Source organism: Leptonotus elevatus, chromosome 11 (genome assembly GCF_054856555.1).
Source record: "Leptonotus elevatus isolate MCC_2025b chromosome 11, RoL_Lele_1.0, whole genome shotgun sequence".
Classification (NCBI taxonomy): domain Eukaryota; kingdom Metazoa; phylum Chordata; class Actinopteri; order Syngnathiformes; family Syngnathidae; genus Leptonotus; species Leptonotus elevatus.
The window spans coordinates 20,474,089-20,494,503 of record NC_141249.1 but is presented as its reverse complement, the minus strand read 5'-3'; the positions used below and the strand labels follow the sequence as shown (position 1 = coordinate 20,494,503).

The 20,415-nt window shown below is 42.2% G+C and overlaps 2 protein-coding genes across 4 annotated transcripts in view; both read right to left on the bottom strand.

Annotated features, from left to right (window-relative positions):
• Positions 1-924: 924 nt before the first annotated feature.
• rai2 (retinoic acid induced 2) lies at positions 925-4,563 on the bottom strand. Its single transcript, XM_086089562.1, has 2 exons — positions 4,367-4,563; positions 925-2,702 (listed from the first exon to the last, which is right to left on the bottom strand). Exon 2 carries the CDS (start codon positions 2,656-2,658, stop codon positions 1,243-1,245), a length of 1,416 nt encoding a protein of 471 aa, XP_085945688.1. The 5' UTR covers positions 2,659-2,702; positions 4,367-4,563; the 3' UTR covers positions 925-1,242.
• Positions 4,564-5,239: 676 nt separating this feature from the next.
• nhsa (Nance-Horan syndrome a (congenital cataracts and dental anomalies)) overlaps positions 5,240-20,415 on the bottom strand; it is a 56,341-nt gene continuing 41,165 nt past the window's right edge. For 2 of the 3 annotated variants that reach the window (XM_086089380.1, XM_086089382.1), the window contains exons 2-9: positions 19,332-19,478; positions 18,109-18,242; positions 17,470-17,532; positions 14,302-14,500; positions 12,677-12,811; positions 9,473-11,779; positions 8,843-8,948; positions 5,240-8,643 (exon numbers count right to left, since the gene is read on the bottom strand). In XM_086089380.1, coding sequence (XP_085945506.1) covers positions 8,073-8,643; positions 8,843-8,948; positions 9,473-11,779; positions 12,677-12,811; positions 14,302-14,500; positions 17,470-17,532; positions 18,109-18,242; positions 19,332-19,478 — 3,662 coding nt within the window. In that variant the 3' untranslated portion in view covers positions 5,240-8,072. The remainder of the gene's footprint in view (positions 8,644-8,842; positions 8,949-9,472; positions 11,780-12,676; positions 12,812-14,301; positions 14,501-17,469; positions 17,533-18,108; positions 18,243-19,331; positions 19,479-20,415) is intronic. The other variant, XM_086089381.1, reaches the window with a different exon arrangement.

Genomic DNA, 20,415 nt, shown 5'->3' with positions numbered 1-20,415 from the left:
CATTAAACTTAATATATTGACTTGAATTAAGTTAATCCAAAGTGAATATATTAAGTTGAATAAACTCGTAATTAAAGTTAATATATTCACTTTGGATTAATTTAATTCATTTGTGTGTTTCCAACTACCGACTATTCAACAATTCAATTTGTAGTCTTAAATTGGTCACATCATCTTTACTGACCAATTTATGCCAGCGACATACATTGACATTGGAACAAAAAGCTATTCCATTAACGTATTTTATTTGCACCTGTTGCCATTCATGCAACAGATTAAAAGATTTGTGTTCAACTCGACAAGCCCACGTTACATCAAAGGAAGCCAATTTGGGAGATGATCAAATTTTCAGTACGCATTTTTTTGGGGGGGTGCCTTGGCGCAATAAAGGTTGGAAAACACTGAACACTAAATATAACCTTTGTGAAATTGTGAAATCTCACCTGAAAGCCCGTTAAAGTCGTGGTGGGAAAATGAAGCTTCATGAAGCTTCATGAAGCACTTGCAAAATTTTAAGGTTTAAAGGTGCAAATAAAATGAAAATTTAATAATCAATTTCCATTGCACTAGCCTTTAGCTTTTAACAAAGAGCACCATATAGAGTAAAAAAAAATATTGCAAGAGGTTCATGAAGCTTCATTTTCCCACCACTACGTTAAAGGGGAAGTTAAACCCAATGTTTTGTTGTTGGCAATAATATGTTCTGTGCAGCCCCACGACTGTAGTCTTAATACGATATTCTTGTTAATATTGCGTTAGTGGAATATGAGTTAAGCAGCAAAATCCAGCCATTTTTATCCATCTCAGGGGGCGGCCATTTTGCCAATTGCTGTTAACTGAAGATGACATCAATGTTGCTCAGGTCTCAGGTAACAACCAATCACAGGTCAGCTTCAGAAAACACGTGAGCTGTGATTGGTCATTGCCTGAGCCCTGAGCAACTGTGATGTCATCTTCAATCGACAGCAAGTGGCAAAATGGCCGCCCCCTGAGATGGATAAAAAATGACTGGATTTAGCTTCATAAAACTCTTCTTCCACAAATGTAGTATTAATCAGAATGTCATGTTTAGACGAGTGAGGTCACATTTTATTGTCAAGAAATGTTTAAGGTTGACTTTCCCTTTAGCATGGACGTAAGGCGTACGTAAAGAAGAAGAAAAAAAGCCCTTGCGTGTGCACTTGAGCAAACCCTGCTTTCGTGTGTCCCAGTGATTGTTGAGCTCCCGGCGGACTTGCCGGCTTACTTCCTGGGTAAGAGCGCCGCCAGTCTCTGCTTTTTGATGGGCAGGAAGTGGATCTCCTGCGAGCTGACTTTCTTCAGCTTAATGGCTCGGTTTTTACTGGGGCCCTTCTTGAGGGTTACGTCGGGACCGTTCTGGCACGCTGGCGGCGTCAGGGACGGTTGCATCCCAAACAGCTGAGGTGGCGCCCCCTGGCTGCCGTCTCGTTTGATGGAGAAGTTCTTGGTGGACACCCCCGACAGGCCTTTGATCTTCCCGCACAGGATGGCCGGGATGGCGTCCTTGACCGAGACGATGACCTTGGCCGTCTGCGAGGCGCCGACGATCTCCAGGTTGGACGACACCGGCCCCAGCGAGGCGGATGCCCCGGCGCCGCCGTCCACCATCCACTTGTGCTGGCGGCTGAAGTCCAGAGATGCCAGACTGCCCAGGATCTTAGAGTCAAGACTGGTGCTGCGTTCCAGACACCGGCTGGGAGCACGGGACGGGGTTTGGTGTTTGCGGGCGGCGGGCACCGACAAGTCCAGCACGCTGTCTTGATGCTGTGGACTGAGGTATTCCTGTTTGGGTTCTACGGGACACGGTCCTCGCATGGACAGGTCCAGCACTTGCGGGGACGGGCTTTTCTGCACCGAGTCCAGTTCTCGGGGAGTCTGAGTGCTTTTGGTTTCCGTGCAGACGGCTTTGGGCAGGTTGCTCTTGGAGTCCTCCGTCTGGGGAACGGGAATGGGTAGCGGGATCGGTAAAGGGACCGGCAGCGGGATGACGACGGGGTACGGGACCAGGAGAGTGGCGGGAGGGACAAGTGGTGCTAGAGGGGACGAGTAGGTGGGCGGGAAGAATGGGGAGCCCGGGGATTGGCAGGCGGCGGGACCGGTCTGGGGCGGGAAAAGATCCTGTAGGATTGCGGCAAAGGCGGGATTCTGGAGGAGGGCGAGCAGGTTGGTGTCCTGCGTGGGTCCCGCTACGGACTTCTGCTCCACAAAGGACAACGGATTGGGACACAGGATGTTGTTTTGCGGGATCACGGCAGGATCCAGGACCAGTGGAAGGGAGACCTGGTTGGGGCCTGTCAGCAAGTAGGGCGCCGCCCCCATCGGACCCAGTTGGGGCCCGGGGGCCGCCGCCATCTGGAGGTGTATGGGTAGCATTAGCGGGTTCTCTCCCAGACACACAGGGTGCAAGACGGCGGTGGCCATTTTCACAGCCACGCCGCCGGCTGCAGGGCCGACGTCCACTCCCACCGCTGACCCCGCCGTCTCCACCAGGTCGACTTTGCTTAATCCTGCTGCGCAGGACTCCTGGGAAGCGGACGGAATTAAACCTGGGTCCGCTTTCTCTGGAACGTCTGCTTCTCCCGCCACGCGGGACAATTCGTCGGACGCTTCCATCATTCCAAGGCTTCGGGTCTTCATGTAGCGCTAGTGGCGACAATCGGACATTGTCCTTCTAGGAAAATCTGAAACACAAAACACATGAGATCTTTCAGTGGCTCAACAAAACCATCTCCAGTAGCCACAACACATCGTCCCGTCCCGCCTGTCAAGCTTCATCCATCCGGACCGAGTGCAAGATCCGATGACATGCGGGTCAATTATTCATGACTGGAGGGGGAGGGGCGGCAACATGCAAATAGACGACGTCGTAGTGACAGACGCTCATGTTAAAGGCAGGAAGCTCAATGTATGCTTTCATTATAAACCTGGCAGCACGTTTTGGCTAAAACGTGGCACGTCATGGGTTTTGGGATTTTTTTTTTCTCCTTGTCCAAGACAGTAATTCTTACTATGTGCTCTCACAGTCCATCAGGGTATCAATGAAGGGCCATAAGGCTAACGTCTGCTCGTCCCGGAAGGTCAAAGGCACATTATGGCTGAGCTCGTTGTCTGCTCCCTCCTGACTCGTCATATTCTGCTACGGTCCCCTCGCGTTCTGTGAAGGATTTCTACAGATGAAATGTCCCTTTGAATCTCTTCTCATTTGCTCTTCCATCTCAAGACACTTGTGACAAAACAAATAAATAGCAACTTTGAACTTTATAACAATACTGACAATTCCAAACAATAGGGACTTTCCGATGTTTCCGCAATCCAACGCAATGCATGTGTTTCCGTTATACGGTGAAAACAAATGGCGGATTGTATTGCTTTTGCCTGTGACTGGCATACAAACCAAGCAGATTGTAAAAGTAGCCAAACGACATTTCATCACATTTTGAAATCAAAAATAATTCTCACAAATCAAGGCTTTTCAATGAGGGGAGAGCGCCATTTCACCGAGTAAGGCCGCTATTTTGACTTGTGACGTAAACTAATACTTTTACCAGTAAGCCACGGCTTCTACCCGTCAAACTTTCTTTCGGATGTCAATGTTGCAAATGATATTATGTGATCGAGGTAACCTGCAATAATGTGTCCGAAAAGTAAAATTAATGAAACAAAAAACTCGGGATTGTCAGTACAACTATTACAAGCATGCTAGGAGTGTGGCTTCATCATTACAATACCATTAAAATGAGAATTAAGCAGTTTTCCATACACATTTGCATAAAAAAATTATTTTACGGAATAATTGTTAATCAACTATGGTTAAAAATACTATTTTTATTACAATAAACTATTTTGCTTAGCTATTAGTTAGCTATTAGTTAACGTTAAAAAAATTAGAATTAATTTTCATTATTTTGTGATCAAAATAAATATTTTAAATCCATACTCTATGTCCTAAAACAAACAGTAACGTTTTCCTTTGTTTTTGACGTCAAGGACGACGACGTTCGCGGTGACGCGCACGTAGAAGGGGCGCGTGACGGGGGCGCGCCTCGGTTGCCATAAGAACAGAAGACGGACACCGCGAGTGACACTTTAGCTAGCCTGCTAACATGCTAGCTAACCTTGCGCTAAATCCCACATTAGGTTCACTAGCCTCGTACAAGCCGAGCCGCGCAACAACAGCGAGCCACGCAAATCCAAACAAGACATCTGAACGACAACGCGAAGCTATAAAGGCAGAACATTGCGAATATTTATTTAAAAAATGAGATAAAACGGAGCCGAGCCTGCGTCATCATCATCTTCCCTTTAACGTCGGTCCATCAATAAAATAAAATGTTCAAGTACTCACCTCAAGCACATTAGAACAGCGAAGCACGCGGACGGCAGCAGTTCGAGCCCAGCCCGCGACGATGAGCCTCCGTGATTTTTAAAGGTTGCTAAAAATCTAAAATAAAAATAATACTAATACTAACAGATCCCCGGAAAAAAAGGAGATATGGCTTATCTCGTTATTGCGGGGCTCGCTCTCCTCTTCATTGGCCAAGTGACGCCACGTCGGGTTTGCGTGCGCAGTCTCCACATTGGCCACGCCCCCTCTCCCCCAATACATAAAATAGACATGTTCCCCCTCCCTCAAAAATATTTGTCCTTGCTAAAACATACTACCGTTTTTGTTTTGTGGGGCAAGCTAGGGGAGGGGGTTTGACTTATTTCTTCAAAAATATTTTACTTATTTTCTTTAAAATGTTACTATTTTTATTTAAAATTAATATATATTTCGTATGAAGCTCAAGCAATATGCCTTTTTATAAATAGAAAATATTTTTTCCCCTTGAAAATAAGTGACTGTCCTCTATATAAATAAAGATGACTGGACTTACACCCCCCCCCCCCCCCCAGAAATATATCCAATGGGTTTTCCTAAGAATATTAAACTTTTTTTGTCTTGTAAAATATGCAGTATTGATGGGTTGGGTTGGGATCCCCCCAGGGTCCCTATCAGTCTCCAGCAGCCCCAGGCTCACGAGGGAGGGGTGGGGGCGCTTACATTATTCCATGGGGAGGTGCTTTAATGCACTATAATGAGTGCACCCCCCCACCCCACTCCGTGCTGCCCGGGTGGCGGATTGTGGTGCAGTTGCATGTCCCTGCCCCCCAAAAATCTTCTTGGTAATTGTAGGTTACCATAAAAGCACATTGACAAAGTATCAACATTTCTGGACAGCCTTCAGGAAGATCTTTTATTTGAGATATGACTCGATATGCTTCGATAAAAGATTAAGATCGTACTCGAACAAAAAAATTATTCTGTAATAAAAAAATGATAATCAGAGAATATGTCTCCCTCTAGTGGTAACAAGTTGAACTTGCGGTCGCATCAACATGAAAATGAACACGTGTTAATTTTCCAAGCAGTCACTTTTATTTCTCCTTTTGTAGGCTACACGTTTGCACTCCACGTCGTTGACTAACAAAATAAATACAAGACAAAAAGTTCCCCCCCTCCCGAACCCAGAGCTCATAAATGTACAACATGATAAAGTCCATGTAAACACATTTTTTTGTACACAATTCACCTAATGCTAATTCCATTTACACCTTTGTACAAAAACTAAATACATCCACAAGGTGGCGGTGTAGTCCAAGTTGATCCGGTACCACGTCGAAACGCACCCGTCACTGTTGTAGTACGAGGAAGTACACAAAAATCACGTTGTCAGTGCTAAAAACAAACAAACAAACAAAAGTTGGAATGACATAAAATTCTTTGTGTACCCTGTTAGCATCTTCGCTACGATAACGTGTATTATTTTATATACTGTATACACAAGACCAGTTAGTGGGAGGGAGGGTTTTAAGGCCAAGCGGAGATGGACAGGGGCAGCATTTGCATAAAGTCCCTTATTTTTGGAAGGCGGGGGGCGATAAAAAGTCAGTTGTCTTATAAAACTATAGAGATCTGGATAAAATAGATTCTTTGATTTTATTGCATCATTGTGGAATGGGGGGTGCGAGGATGGGGGTGGGGTCACCACATTGGCGTCCAACCTGACTCCGACATGCGTCACACTTACTCAACCGTTTGCAAACATTCTTAAAAAACACACCAAGTCAACCAAACCCAAAAAAACAAAAAACACGTTTGAAATTTTTTTATGGAAAAAAAAAATCGATCTGCTTCTCGCCATTTCGACATCTCCCTCGCTTTTTCTTCTTCTCACGTAAAAACTATACCTGCTCTCCACCTCTGCACATATCGTAGACTTTTTTCACTTTTACCGCTGTGCGATAAATATCTCGAGTGGTTTTCGTTCAGACTTTGTTGTGACGTATTCACAGAATACACACACACCAATATCTGAGATACAAAGAAGAAAAAACAAAACCATTATGCAACAAGGTAGAAAAAGAGTCCTGTGTAGGTTATAATTTTAGGGGGGAAATGTACTTTACTTTTTTTTTTACTTTTTTTTTAAGTGAGTTGTCTTTTTCAAACATTATATATATAATTTTCAGGGAAAGAACGGTTTGATATTTCAACAAACAAGTCTTACATTTTATGACCTCAACCCACTAGAACATGTTGAACATTTTCTTGCTCTTTGTTTTTCAGAGAAACAAGATGGTTGTTCCCAGTTTTGAGTCACTCACAATGCTCAAAGTCACTCAAATGTGAAAATGAGAAAATAATTGTGGTCCACTTGGGGGTGAAAAATAAAGAAAAGAGTCACTTTGTTGAAATAGTTGAAATATGAAATTTGTGCTTTTAAATTGAGGATTGTCAAGAAAAAAATGCCTGGTGAAAAAAGTGAAATTATTTCAAAATGAACTAGACTACTGTATATTTTCAAGAAAAAAGAAGTGAGTAAAGTCGTAGAAAATACATTTTGACTGGAAAAGGGATAATGTTAGTAATAATGTTTAAACAGTCCAAGAACATCTTCAAAATATTTCTGATCCCTGATTTTAATTCTTAAAAATATTGAAATTTTTTCCTGAAAATATCAGACTTTTTCCCCCTTGAAAATATATGACTATTTGTTGGGAAAAAAATTATATAACTTTTTTTTCTTCTGTAAAAAAAAATATATTTTTAAAATTCAAATGATTAAGATTTTTTCCTTGAAAATAGTCAGCTTTTGTTTTTTTTTGTTTTTTTTAAAGGAACTTTTCTTCAAAACATTTTCAAAAATTCTTGAAAATATAAAACATTTTGCTTATAAATCAACTTTTGCTTAGAAAACAATCTTTTTTTAAATTAGAAAATATGCACTTTCAATATGATTGTTTATAATTCGGGAAAAAAAATTCAAATTTCTCATGAATATATTGAACTTGAAATGATGTGATCAGTGAAATCAGTTGTAATAATATGTCCGAAAGGAAGAATTTTTTCCCCTCAAAATTAAAATTACACAAAACAATCAAAATTTTTGCTCAAACATATACTGTACAACTTTTCCTTGAAAATCTTTTCTTTCTCCTTGAAAATCTTTTACCTGACTATTTGCGGGAAAATATTAGTATATAATCAATATATTATTATTAATATATTATTATATTAATATATAATATTTGTTTCTGGACAATGTTTTTTCATGTAAAAAAAGTCATTGTTTTTTCTCCAACATATTCAAGTTATGTTCTTGTAAGTATAAAAAAAAATCTTAAAAATATCTTTTTTTTTGTTAAAAACATACAAGTCTACTTTTAAAATCATAAAAGTGTCCCCCTAATACTGTACTATTCCATTCTCATACACCGTGAAAATGAGAAACCAACAAAAAAAAGATGACTTTTCTTGTCTGAAATTATCTTTCCTATTAAAATACTGGATTGCTGGAAAACATAATTTTTTTCAGTAAAATATTATAATTTATTATTATTATTTAGATTTTTTTCCTTGGACAATTTTCCCCCCCAATTTGTTGTTTTTAGCAGAAAAATGGAACAGCTGACATGTTTTGGCGGTACGAACTGCGATTTCCTTTGAGGCGAGAGTAGAAAGCGTCTTCTGGCATAGAGAGGAAGAAAGGAGGACGAAGACGGTCCTGTCAGGCGAAACGCGGCGCGGCCGGCTCGTCGTCATGGGGGCTCCCGTCGGAGTTCTCGGCCTCGCCCTCAGAGATGGCCTGCATTGGCGTCGAGTAGAAGCGGGCGCGGGCGGCGTATCGGCTACTGTTTGCGGCCGGCGGGACCCTGGCGCGGCCCGGCCTGGATTGGGGCGACGCCCACGATTTGGGCGAGAAGAAGCAGTCTGGGTCGGGCGACCTGGTTACCTCTGTCGTTTCCGCCGCCGCCTCATCCTCTCCCGCCGCGTGACCTTTGGGGGTCACGGGGCTCTTGAGGATCTCGGTGGCCGACATGCGGTAGCCGGACTCGGAGCGGCTGCCCTTCTTAAGGAGGAGCAGCTTGAATTCCTCGTTGGAGGTGCTGGACTTCTTAACGTTCCTGTAGATGGGGCCCGGGGCCCTCTGAGGGCCCGAGGGTGACGCCGCCGGCGAGGGTGAGCCGGCGGGACACGGGGAGCCACCAGGGGGCGGCGGTGTGCCGCTAAAGGACGACGGGCCGTTCCTTGCAGACAGGTCGCCGGAATCCTTCCTGCCCAACACTTTCCTCTTCGACCTGAGCGGAAAAACATCTCCAGTTAGTCGTCAGATATTCTTCGAGATTAAATTTATATTACGGGCATGAAGCTATTTAGAATTTCTAGAAAAAACTTATATTTGATTGCCACACAATTATGACATTATTTTGCATCCTGCACATTTTCGTTTAGTCAAAATATTATTTGAAGAGGCTGACGATTTGATTTGTGGCTCACCTGTGGATGACGGCGAACAGGTCGTCGGTGGTTCGACTTTTGGTGGGGGTCAGGAAGACGCCGTCGTCCTCCGCGTGCGAATCGTCGTTCGCTGCTGATGCCGAGTCTGCTCAAACACATTACAACATTTGAGACGAAAAATACAAAACACTAAGGAGACATTTTCAAGATATTTAAAAAATATTTATTTTAGAGGAAAAAAAGTGTATTTTTAAGATAATTTGTACATTTTTTAGAAATAGATGAATAGATGAATATCTGTATATTTATGTATTCTTTCTATATTTTACAAAATAAATGTATATTTGAGAATAAATGAGTAAAATATTTTTTTTTAGATATATAGTCATGTACATTTTTGAGAAATAGTTGAATATTTGCTGAGAACATTTTTGAAAAGAATAACGGCCTAAAGAAAAATGAAATACTGTACTTTTTTACATTGATAAATATCTGTATGTATTCTCTCTATATTTTACATAAGAAATGCATATTTGAGAAAAAAGTAGTAACATTTAAAAAATATTTTTCAAATATATAGTCATATTTTATGTATTTTAAATATAAATTAAGTAGGATTATTGTATATAATTTTCTCCTGCCTAAAATCATACAACACCTTTCCCGTACCTTTGTTCAGGTTGTCCTCAGTGGCGGATTCTTCCTCTTTTCCCGCCGGATTCTCCGCTGACTCCGCCTCTTGGTTTCCTTCATCGCATCCCGAACTGGCGACCGGCGTTTGGTCCAGACCGACGGGTGGACTCGGCGTTGGGGGGCAGAGATCTTCGGCAGGTGGCGGGAAGGAAGTCGTTGCGTCTTCCTCTACTTCCTCATCTGGCGGCGGCGGCGGCGGCGGCGACTCTGTGGTGGTCTCACCGTTGACGAGCTCCTCGTTGGAAGGGAGCGCTCGCTGGAGGTCATCCGAGTGTTGCCCGGCAAGTTCCAACGTGTCAACTACGTTGCCGGCGTCGACAGTGGAACAGTTGTCGTCATGAGGACTTGGGTCGAGTTCTTTGGGGATGGATCGCAGCTGGACGGCGTGCAGCGCGGCGGGGGTGATGCTCAGGGAAGGTCCGTTCGGTATCCCGGCTTTGGCCGAGTTTTGGATCGGCGCCCAGTCGTCGTCGACGCGGCGAAAGGCACTTAAATCCAGGTGCGACGAGGGGGCGATGGGCAACTCGGGGTCCCGCTTGGGGGTAAGCGACGACTTCCTTTCCGGTACTTTGGGTTTCCGCTTTGCGTTGGACGGCGACAGCGGGCCGGGGAAAAAGGCGGCGGGGACTGAAGTCGGGGTCTCTGATTGGCTGGAGTAGCCGCTGGAGGGGCTGGCCAGGCCCGCCAGCTTGAAGTCGCCCTCGGCCGGGGTCAGCGAGGGGGTGGTGGACCTGGAGCCCGACTGGGACGCCTGCGACTCGGAGCTGTCCTGCGACTTGACGCACTCCACCACCGTGGTGCCGGTGGCCGTGCTGGAGTTGGACAAAGAGCGGTACGGGTCGCTGGATTTCAAGTCGTTCAGGAGCCACAGGTCCGCGTAGTCGGCCTGGACCGCGCCCTCGTCTTTAAAGGAATGCGCGTCTGTGGCGCTGAAGACGCCCAAATCGGGCAGCTCGAACGATCCCTCCGCCCCCCAGATACCGGGGGGTTCTTTGGTGATGCAACCCGACGAGCTGGACAAAACCAGCTGCAGGTTTTTCTCCTTTGACGGGGGCAGCTTTGGTTCCTTGAGAATTGGGACGGCGCCCTCGTTGTGGATGGTCCGGAGCGACGAGCTGCGCCTGGGTGGGCACGGCTTCGCCTTCGGTTTCCTCAAAGAAAGACAGCGTCGGCCCAGAGTGCCGTGGTCCGAGTAGATGTACGTGAAGCTCCTGCTGCCTTTCAGCCCGCAGTCAAAGTGCATGGAAGTGTAGTAACCTTCCGTGTCCTCGGAGTAGTGCGAGACCGTGTCGGCCTTTTCCGAGGGAGGCTTGTCGGAGAAGCTGCTCTCGCACGTGGCCATGCTGGTGAAGCTCGGGCAGCCCAGGCTGCTCTCGGCCTCCCTGCCGAGCTCGGGGCTGAAGTCCTGGGGCCGGCGGGCGGGGTCCCGGTGCGAGTAGTTCCACTCGCCCTCCTCGGGGGCATCCGCTTCCTCTAAGATGTCCATAGCCGTGGAGGAGAAGGAGCCCGCCCTCTGGGTCCGGAGCCCGGCAAAGGGATCCAGCGTGAAGCCGGGGTGGTCCACGGCGCCGGCGTTCAGGGAGAGCTCGGAGTCGCAGCGAGCCAGCGGCGACGTGCCCGGGGCGACGGTCTCCGAGGTCTGCGAGGGGCACGTGGAGCTGCTGCCGCTCCAGTTCCCGCTGGAGGACTGGTGCTCGTCCTTGTGGTCCACGGCGCCCCCCAAAACACCGGCGGCCGACACGGAGTGCACGGGGCTGCTGAACGTGTCCGAGCTGGACGACATGTCGCAGCTCCCCATGTCGGCCATGCGGGGCAGCTGCGAGCGGGCCCGCTCTACCCAGCTCCGCTCGGGGGTCCTTGACAGCTGCTCCGACCCGGCCCGGTCGTCGGCGCTTTCCTCCTCGTCCTTCAGGATCAGCTCCTCCTCGCCGTTGAAAGTGGAAAGCTCCGCCTCATCCTCATCCTCGTCGTCGTCCGGCCTCGCCCGGCCGCCATCTCGGGGGAGGCTGCGCGTCTGCAGCCGGGAGGCGAACACGTCGTCGTCGTCGGCGCCGTAGTCCCGCAGGGCGATGATGTCGCCCGCTGACTGAGAGAGGCACAGCGCCACCCCCTGGTGGCCACGCTGGGCCCGGATTCTCCTGCTGGAAGGCCCCACCGAGATCAGGAAGTCCTCGGTTTGGCAACCTGAGTCTCGGGTGAGCAGATGGCTTGCCAGGTCCTCGCTGGACGGGCTGACGTGGACGATCACGCTGCGTTCGCCGGAGCCGGGTGAGTCGTCAGAGTCTGAGGGGACAAATGAACCGACAAACAATTACACACAACCAAGCGCTTCGTGGAAAAAGTCCAAAAGATGAGGTTAAGGGAAAAAATTGTTTGGATGTTATTTGCATAAAAAATAAATAAAATAAAAATGAGAGTTTATAGTTAAAAGATACTTTAATTTTTTTTAATGATTAATGACAAAGCACAAAAATAAATATATGGTTGAATAAAAAAGAAAGAATAAATAGAAATAATAAAATAATAAAAATAAATAAATTGACAAAGGTAAACCCCCCCAAAAAAAAAATAATTAAAATGTTTTCATTATAATACAACAAAAATATCAATTTAAAAAATACTTCCTAAAAATTTTATGTTTTGTATGTAAATGTCATGTAAAGAATTTAAATGGAATTAATAAAATGAAAATTAAATTAAAAAAAACATTTTATAGAGTGAATAATAGTTTCATAGGAATAAAATAAATGAATAAACAAATAATACCTTTCTAAAAACAATCAATGTTTTATAATATAATTAAAGAATTGCAAATATTAATAAAAAAAAAATGCACTTCAAAAACCAACTGATTACAAAAAAATCATGTTTTATAGATAAAATAAGTAAAAAAAAAACATTATATTAATAAATAAAACAAAAAATAGGAAAAATAAACAGTACAATCTTTAGAAGAACTAAATCTAAAATTAAAATTTCTATTTAGTATTCATTGAATACATCAAAATAAAGTGGATTAAATGATGACAAATAAAGTAAAATATCAACTGTCTTTATCACGGGTTGTGCTGGAACGCATGTGCCGTTATAAACAGCTGTTCCACAATCTCCAATGGATTAAAAAGTCAAATGAATGCATAATGAGCCATCGAGGTGTTGCGTACGTGCGAGAGAACATACCTAAGGCGAAGTCCTGCAGCTGCCGGGGGATGCCGGCCACCGTCCTGCGCCTCCTCAGCTTCCTCCTGCGCTGCAGCAGCGAATGCGAGTGGACCAGCGAGCAGCGCACACTGGCGTCTCTGTCGAAACTCACGCCTGCAAAAACAGAGAGGGAGGAGGATCAGGAGGGGGTCGGGGGGTGGGGGGTGTGGGTAGGACGGGCGGGGCAGATGTGTGAGGGGGCTTTGTTGAGGGGGACACGCTCCCACGCTGTCTACTTAAAAAAAAAGGAGAAGAGTTTGTGACATCTCACTTGACGAAATTGAAACAACAGGATCGCCAACATCACATTTTGGCAAAAAGAAAATGGATGGACGAGTAATTGTGTTTAATAAAAAAAAAATTTGAGTAAAAAATTTAATATATACATACATGTGTGTGTATAGAAGACATTTTATGATAAAAAATACATAGTAAAATAATACAGAAATAAATCACAATAAAACATGTTTTTAAAAAAAAACTACAAATGTAATTTATATAAATATATATATATTTTTTTTAATAAATATCTATTTTAAAAACTATTTCAAAACCAGTATTATTAAATATTATATTAATAAAGTGTCATAGTTTAAAGAAACTTTAAAAACATCTAGAAAAAACAATTAAAAATACATAATTAATATATATATATATATGTATATATATATATATATAATGCATATGAAACAGAATTATTATATTTTTTTTAATACTTGTAAATCAGTCATTGTAGAAGAAAAAAAAAAAAACATGCCCCAAACAATAAACAATTTTATCACGCATAATTCCAAATAAGCCAACTGAATTTCTTTCGTTTTTTTTCCGCCTTTCCCCCTTGGTCATGATTGCGATCATGTGATCCAGCGCCATGGCGATCCCCCCTCTTTGCTAACAATGTTGATTCTTTCAAGCCGGGGCGGGTGCGAGTCCCCCATCGGCGCAAGTGAGAGTCAATAAGCGGCCGCATTTGGATGCAACTAATTGGCATTGGTGTCACGCCATCACGCCGCTTTGTGGCGCCACAAAGACGAGCCCCGAGCGCTCGAGAGCTCGCACAAAAGCTCAGACTCATCGTCACTTCATCCGTCGCTGCCGCAGTTAATTGTGCAACTGTTTTTTTTTTTTTTCAAGTTTGGGGACGTTTACAGACAGCGCATTGTGAAGTGGTGCAGCCCGCGTGGCGCAATTATTATATTTAACCGCGGAATTTGCAGCGCAAGTCATCATGGGACTGTTAGCGGACACATGCGAAACTTTCCCAAATTGCTAAACTGCTTCTTGAGAGGGAGAAACTGTCAGCTTGCAATCAAAATGGCCGACGTCCTTTTCACTTTTGGCCGTTGTCGACCTATTTTCCCCCAATTTTCCTCGGCATGCTACACACAAACAGAAATGATAGCTTGCAATCAAAATGGCCGACGTCCTTTTCACTTTTGGCCATTGTCGACCTATTTTCCCCCAATTTTCCTCGGCATGCTACACACACAAAAATGATAGCTTCAACCAAAATGGCCGACTTCCTGTTCAGTTTCAAGCGTGGGTTGAAGCAGATAGCCAGGGCTGAATTTTAAAACCAAAACGAGCAATTTTTTTTTTTTTACCGGTGACGTTAATGGGGATGACGGCGGACGCGACCACCCGCGAGTGGCATTTCATCCGCTCCTCCGGCGTGGGCAGCGGCAGCGCTCGCGACCAGTTGGTCTGCTTGTCCAAGGTGCTCGGCGTGTTGGAGACGGGCAGCAGTTTGGAGCGATGGCCGGGGGACGCCAACGCCGCCGAGTCGGGGTCAGAGGAGGTCGCCTGCCAACACAACAGCGTGTCAATAAAGTTTTAGGGGTTTGTTGTCATAAACGGAGTCGAGTAAAAAGACGAAAACGGCGAGCGTGCCCGGCAGACAAATCGAAAGAATCGGAAAGAAGCGGAAGCTCAAAAGTCTGAATTTCTGATGTTTCTGTTCTGGCTGCTCAGTCGAACATGGCCACTGCCCAAGACGGGAAATTGGGCAATTGGCTTCAAACGTACAAATGTCTCACATGGGAAGTAATACAATATTACAAGAAAATCTAAACAATTTAAAACATTAGAAGGGAAAACGTAAAAAAATGTGAGAGAAAATTTTGGGGGTGAAAAGTATGCATAAATTAAAATTTGGGGCGAATATTAGGGTGAAATACAAAAAGATTGGACAAATATTAAACATCTTGAAATGTCCAGCAGGAGATACAGGAAATTCAACATGAGTGAGGAAGATGTTTTGCACTCAAATTAAATATATATATTAGTAAAAGAAAACAAACAAACAAATAGGACAAAATTTTAAATATATGATACAAATATTGGGAAATATTATTTTCAAATTGCAGACTCAAAAATATTAAATGAAAACAAAAAATAGGGCAAAAAAACTAAAATGTGCTTAAAAGTACGAAGGATTTTTTTTTAAAGCAAAAACTATCAAACTAAGTTAAAAAATAATAACAAAATTACACAAACAATGCAAAAATATTACATTTAAAAATATGAGAAAAAATATTAGCTGAAAAATACAAATATTTTTCATAAACATGCTAGATAAAACTATTACAAAATAAACATATGCAAACATTAAATGAAAAAGAAAAATGTGAGAACAAATACAAAAACATAATTGACAAATATGAGGAAATTAATTGATTTATTTCCACAAAAATAATACCTGAAAAAACGATGTAAAAAAAAAAGTAAATCACTACCTACACCTCACGTGTCATTAAAGTAAAGAATGGTTGCATAAGTCATTGTGTTTTAGACGAATGTTGCCCTCCTTTTATACTTTTATCCAAATCCAAACAATGAAGATTTTACTCTGCACTTCACAGATTTCATACATGAATCAAACGTGTGGATGGGAAAACGCCAGCATTTGCAGTCTGTCCGCCGGATGTTGAACACGCTTCCTTGGCTAACACGCTAACAACATGCCACAAACGCTCATTTGTCATGGCAACATGCAGCTGTGGAATGTCTTAGTCACACCAAGACCATCTGCAACACCACCAGAAATTCCACAACTCCCTCCTACTAGAATATATATATATTTTTCAAATAGACAAAATGTTAAGAACATTTTAAGAAAAGAAGAAAAATATATGGCTAAAATGCAAAAATAGTATTGTAAAAGGAAAGGAAATATGTTGCGGCAGCACGTCAGTCACGCTGTGCCCATCTGGCACCTTCGCAGTCCAGCCAATCAGAAGGCTTCTTTTCTGTCATTTCCGAGCGCTTACCTGGAGAACCAATGTGGGGAGCTGTCCCGTCGGGTCCGAGCGCTTCTCACTACCCCCCCCCCCCACCACCCCCCGCCCACGTCCGGCCGCCACCCCCACGATTTCAATGCCAGCGCTTCCCGACGACACCCACGCACAAAGGACAAAACCCCCACACTCAACAAAAGATCTCCTTGGAAACTTCTCCCGACTGGAAACAAGTCAGACGGGGAGCGACTGCGGCCGATTGGACGACGATGAAGGAGGAGGAGGAGGAGGAGGAGGGACAGCAGAGAGGACAGGAAGTGGGCGGCCGGCATGCCTTCGTGCGCCACAAAATTTCATAGTCAACCATATATTTGTCTCCCTTAACACATGCACCAAAACATGCAAAAACCTAATGCCTAGAATTTGTGTAGTTTTTTTTTAGGTCAGATTATATCAGATTTGTTTAAATGTATTTATTTTTCACTTTGTGTCATGCTTTTGTCTGTTTTTCCCCCCTGATTTTTATTCTTATTCTTATTTTAGTTTTTGTCATCAATCCATTTTTGGTCATTTTGTGTCATTATTTTTCAACATTTTGTCAGATTTTTGGTAGGGTTTTTTTTAGGTCAGATTATATCTTTTTTTTTTATGTATTTTTTTCTTTTTAAAAAAAAATACTTTTTGTCATGCTTTTGGCAGTTTTTTCCTGATTTTTAAAAATGATTATTTTTAGTTTTTGTCATCAATCGCTTTGTGGTCATTTTGTGCAATTATTTTTCAACATTTCGTCAGATTTTTGGTAGGGGTTTTAGGTCAGAATATATCAGTTTTTTTCTGATTTAAAAAAATTATCATTTTAGTTTTTGTCATCAATCCATTTTTGGTCATTTTGTTCAAGTTAGTGTCATTATTTTTCAAAATCTTGTCAGATTTTTTGGTAGGTTTTTTTTAGATTAGCAGGTTTTTAAATGTATTTTTGTCATGTTTTTGGCTGTTATTTCCCTGATTTTATTTTTAATTAAAAAAAAGAAAGTTTGAGTCATTTGTCAATTTTTTTGTCATTTTGCTCACGTTTGTGTCAGTAGTTTTCAAAATTTTGTCAGATTTTTTGGTAGTTTTTTTTTTTAGATTAGCAGTTTTTTTCTGCTGCATTTACCCCCAATTCATTTAATTTTGTCAGATGTTATATTTGTTTGTTTTTGTGTGACTTTTTAAAATCAGTTTTTATCATTCGTGTCAATGTTTAGTCCATTTTCTGTCATTTTATCCAAGTTTGCATAATTTTGTCTAAATTTGTCAGATTGTTTTTGTCATAATTCTGTCATTTCTTTCTTATTTTTACCTCATTTATCAGATTTCTTTTTTGTGTGCCTGATTTTCAGCGCAACAAAAAAATCAATTGGTGTGGCTTTTCCAATCCTTTTTTTTTAGGAGAGTGTATTCAGAATGATGAAGATGATGATGATGATGAGGAAGGAAGTGAGAGGACAGCGAGTAAGGGGTGCAAGGATGGGGGTGGGGGTGTTTGTGTGTTACCTTTCTGTTCCAAGGGGAGAAGTGGCAACATTCGGTGGGGGAGGACGGGCGGGAGCTGGGGTACTAAATTAAACCAACAATAACAACAACAAAAAAGAGGTACAAACAAACATAAAAAAACAAAATGAAGACAATGAAAATTTTTGACGACACGCACATAAAAAGTGACAACACAGAGGAGCTGATTGGAACACAAAGGCCTTGCTGCATTTTGCTCACTTTTTTCAGCTTGTTCATTGCCATTGTCGGTTACTTAGAAGACTTTTTGCTTCTTTTAATGCCGAAAGTTCTTAACTAACATTTGCACAAAGTGCTGGTTTGGAAGAATTACTTTTTTTCCTTATACAGTGGCACTTTGACTTAAATATAATTGACTTACAAGTTTTTCAAGATACAAGCCGTTATTTATTTATTTATTTAATAATCGTCTGTGTTTTCCGGGGGCTGGAATGAATTCATCTCATTTCCGTTTAAAGAGTGGTTTTGTCAGTCAAGGCACCACTGTACTGTAATCTTTCTATAGCCAGCAGAGGGAGCACTAACACAGCTTAAAAAAAAAAAAAAAAGGAATAGAGGTGAATACAAATGGGCAACGAAGAGCCCACAAAATTTGTGGTGTGTGTGTGTGTGTGGTCTCACCGCTGTCAAGCGCAGCCCCTTCCTTGCTTTCCTGGTGGCGTTGGGCGTGGATGGGTACGTGGGCATGGGCGGCAGTGCCGAGATGGAGACGGTCACTCGGCGCTCCCTGCTGGACGAGCGCCGCCTCTGACTGTCTGCAAACAATGAACACACCAAAACAAATAGCGATTTTATTTTTTATTCTTTGTCTTTTGTGTTTGTTTATTTATTTTTGTGCAGCCACAACTGAAGGTTGCACCCAACATCATCTTTTTCCTTCTATACTGCAGACACATGAGTTTTTATTATTATTATTACATTAAAATGTTACATATATCACATTATTATCTAATTAAATTTCCCTTTTTGTCTTCGAAAAAAAACCCTGAAACTGTTAGACAAAAGAAAAGTATTTTTTTTTAATGAAAAATACATAGCAAAAAATTTAGAAATAGACAAAAAGTTTGAAATATTAGACAAAAATATTGGAAAACAATACAAATATTATGAAAAGTGACTTGAAAAAGAAAATATTCAAAGTTAAAAAAATATTTGGCAAAAATATTACAACATATATAATATAAATAATACAAAATATTAAACAAAAAACTATTAGACAAAATACACTAATGTTAGAGACTAAATTGATAAATATTTCATAAAGCATTAGTAAAGAATATAGAATATTAAACAAATTACAAGGAAAAAATAATAATATATATATATCAGGAAAAAAAATGACGGGGAAAAAAATTAAGAAATTTAGAAGATTATACAAGACTATTAGACGAATACCACTCAAATATTAGAAAACATGTAAAAAATATCAACAATATAACAAAATTAGGCAAAAATGCATGACATACATTAATAAAAGACAAAATACACAAGTATTACAAAATCAAAAATAATGTATATATATTGGATTTAACGTTACAATTTCGGTTTTAGTAACTTTTTGTAAAATAAATGTATTTAGTTACATTTTTTAATCAACATTATTTAATTTAACTTTTGCATGCAATACATTTTAATGGAACCATAATTTTAAATAATTTTTTTGTATGTTTAATTTTCTATATTTAAAATGAGTTCTAATGTTGTTTACTGGCTTACAACAACATTAAATATGCGCTTTTTTTATTTTATTTTTTGGAGCGGCTTGTAACGGCAGCTGTACAGCAACGTGTCCGTTAGGGGGCACCAAAGACCAGCTGCTCATGAGCCTTGTAATTGAATGTTACCTGTGCGCATGTGCCAGAGGTCGGCGTCCTTGTGCATGTCTTGCAGGCATGGCGGGCGCGTGGCCGGGCGCAAGAGATTCCGCTGCTTGTGCCAGGGAGACCGGAAGTGACACGTCAGCTTGCTCTCCACGTCCAGGTCAGACACAGCTGCAGAAACAACAATACAAATAAGATCAATAAAATGTTCAGGTAATGCCGTGGTTCTTGTTACACACCACGGCCATTTTTTATTTGGCTTTCCGTCTGCTCAGTGGTGCAACACTGCCTCCAACAGGTCAGTGTGTGAACTACGCGAATTGCTGGTTTGAGTCTCCTGTTTTTGTTTCTCGTGTGTTGTAAAAGCGAGCGTGACACTTGAACTAACACTCGTCATGTGACCGCTCCACGTGACCAGCCCTGTGATGTTGTTATTGTTACGGAGTCGCAGGCCTCTATGCTGGGATTTGACCTTTTGACCCCGCTCTGGCGATTGGCGTGTGCGATTTTCACAACAAGCAAGCAGCGCCTGTTGCTGTTTACTTCCACTTTGACAGAAAGTCCAACGTTGAGCCGAGTGAGTCATGAAAAGCGTGACATCCTGAAAGGTTTCTGTCAGCTTTTATGGTCGGCTGTTCTCCAGCAAATGGAGGAGGCGGCTAAAATAAACGTGCTGGCGACAAATCATCCGCTTGACCTCTTGACCGCAATTAAGATGTCTCTTGCTTAAAAAGAAACGTGCCAAAATTGCACATTTTCTTCACTTTCTGACAGATATTACAAACACCAAATTCCTTACGACCAGTTTAGGGTGTATCCTGCCTCTCGCCCAAAAACAGCTGGGACAGACTCAGCACATCTGTCACGTAAGAGAATGAATGAGTGAATATTTTCTATCACCACTGATTCCAAATTCAGTTTGTTTAAAAAAAAATAATACTGTAAACAATGCTTATTTGCAGTTTGTCATTGAGTTTGGAAGTGAATTAAGGATCTTCATTTAGACAAAAGTAGTGCTTTGCCACCAACTTATGGCATCTTGGTATTAAGGAACTAACACTGTAGTCAATTGAGAGCTTCATTTAGCCAAAAGTAGTGCTTTGCCACC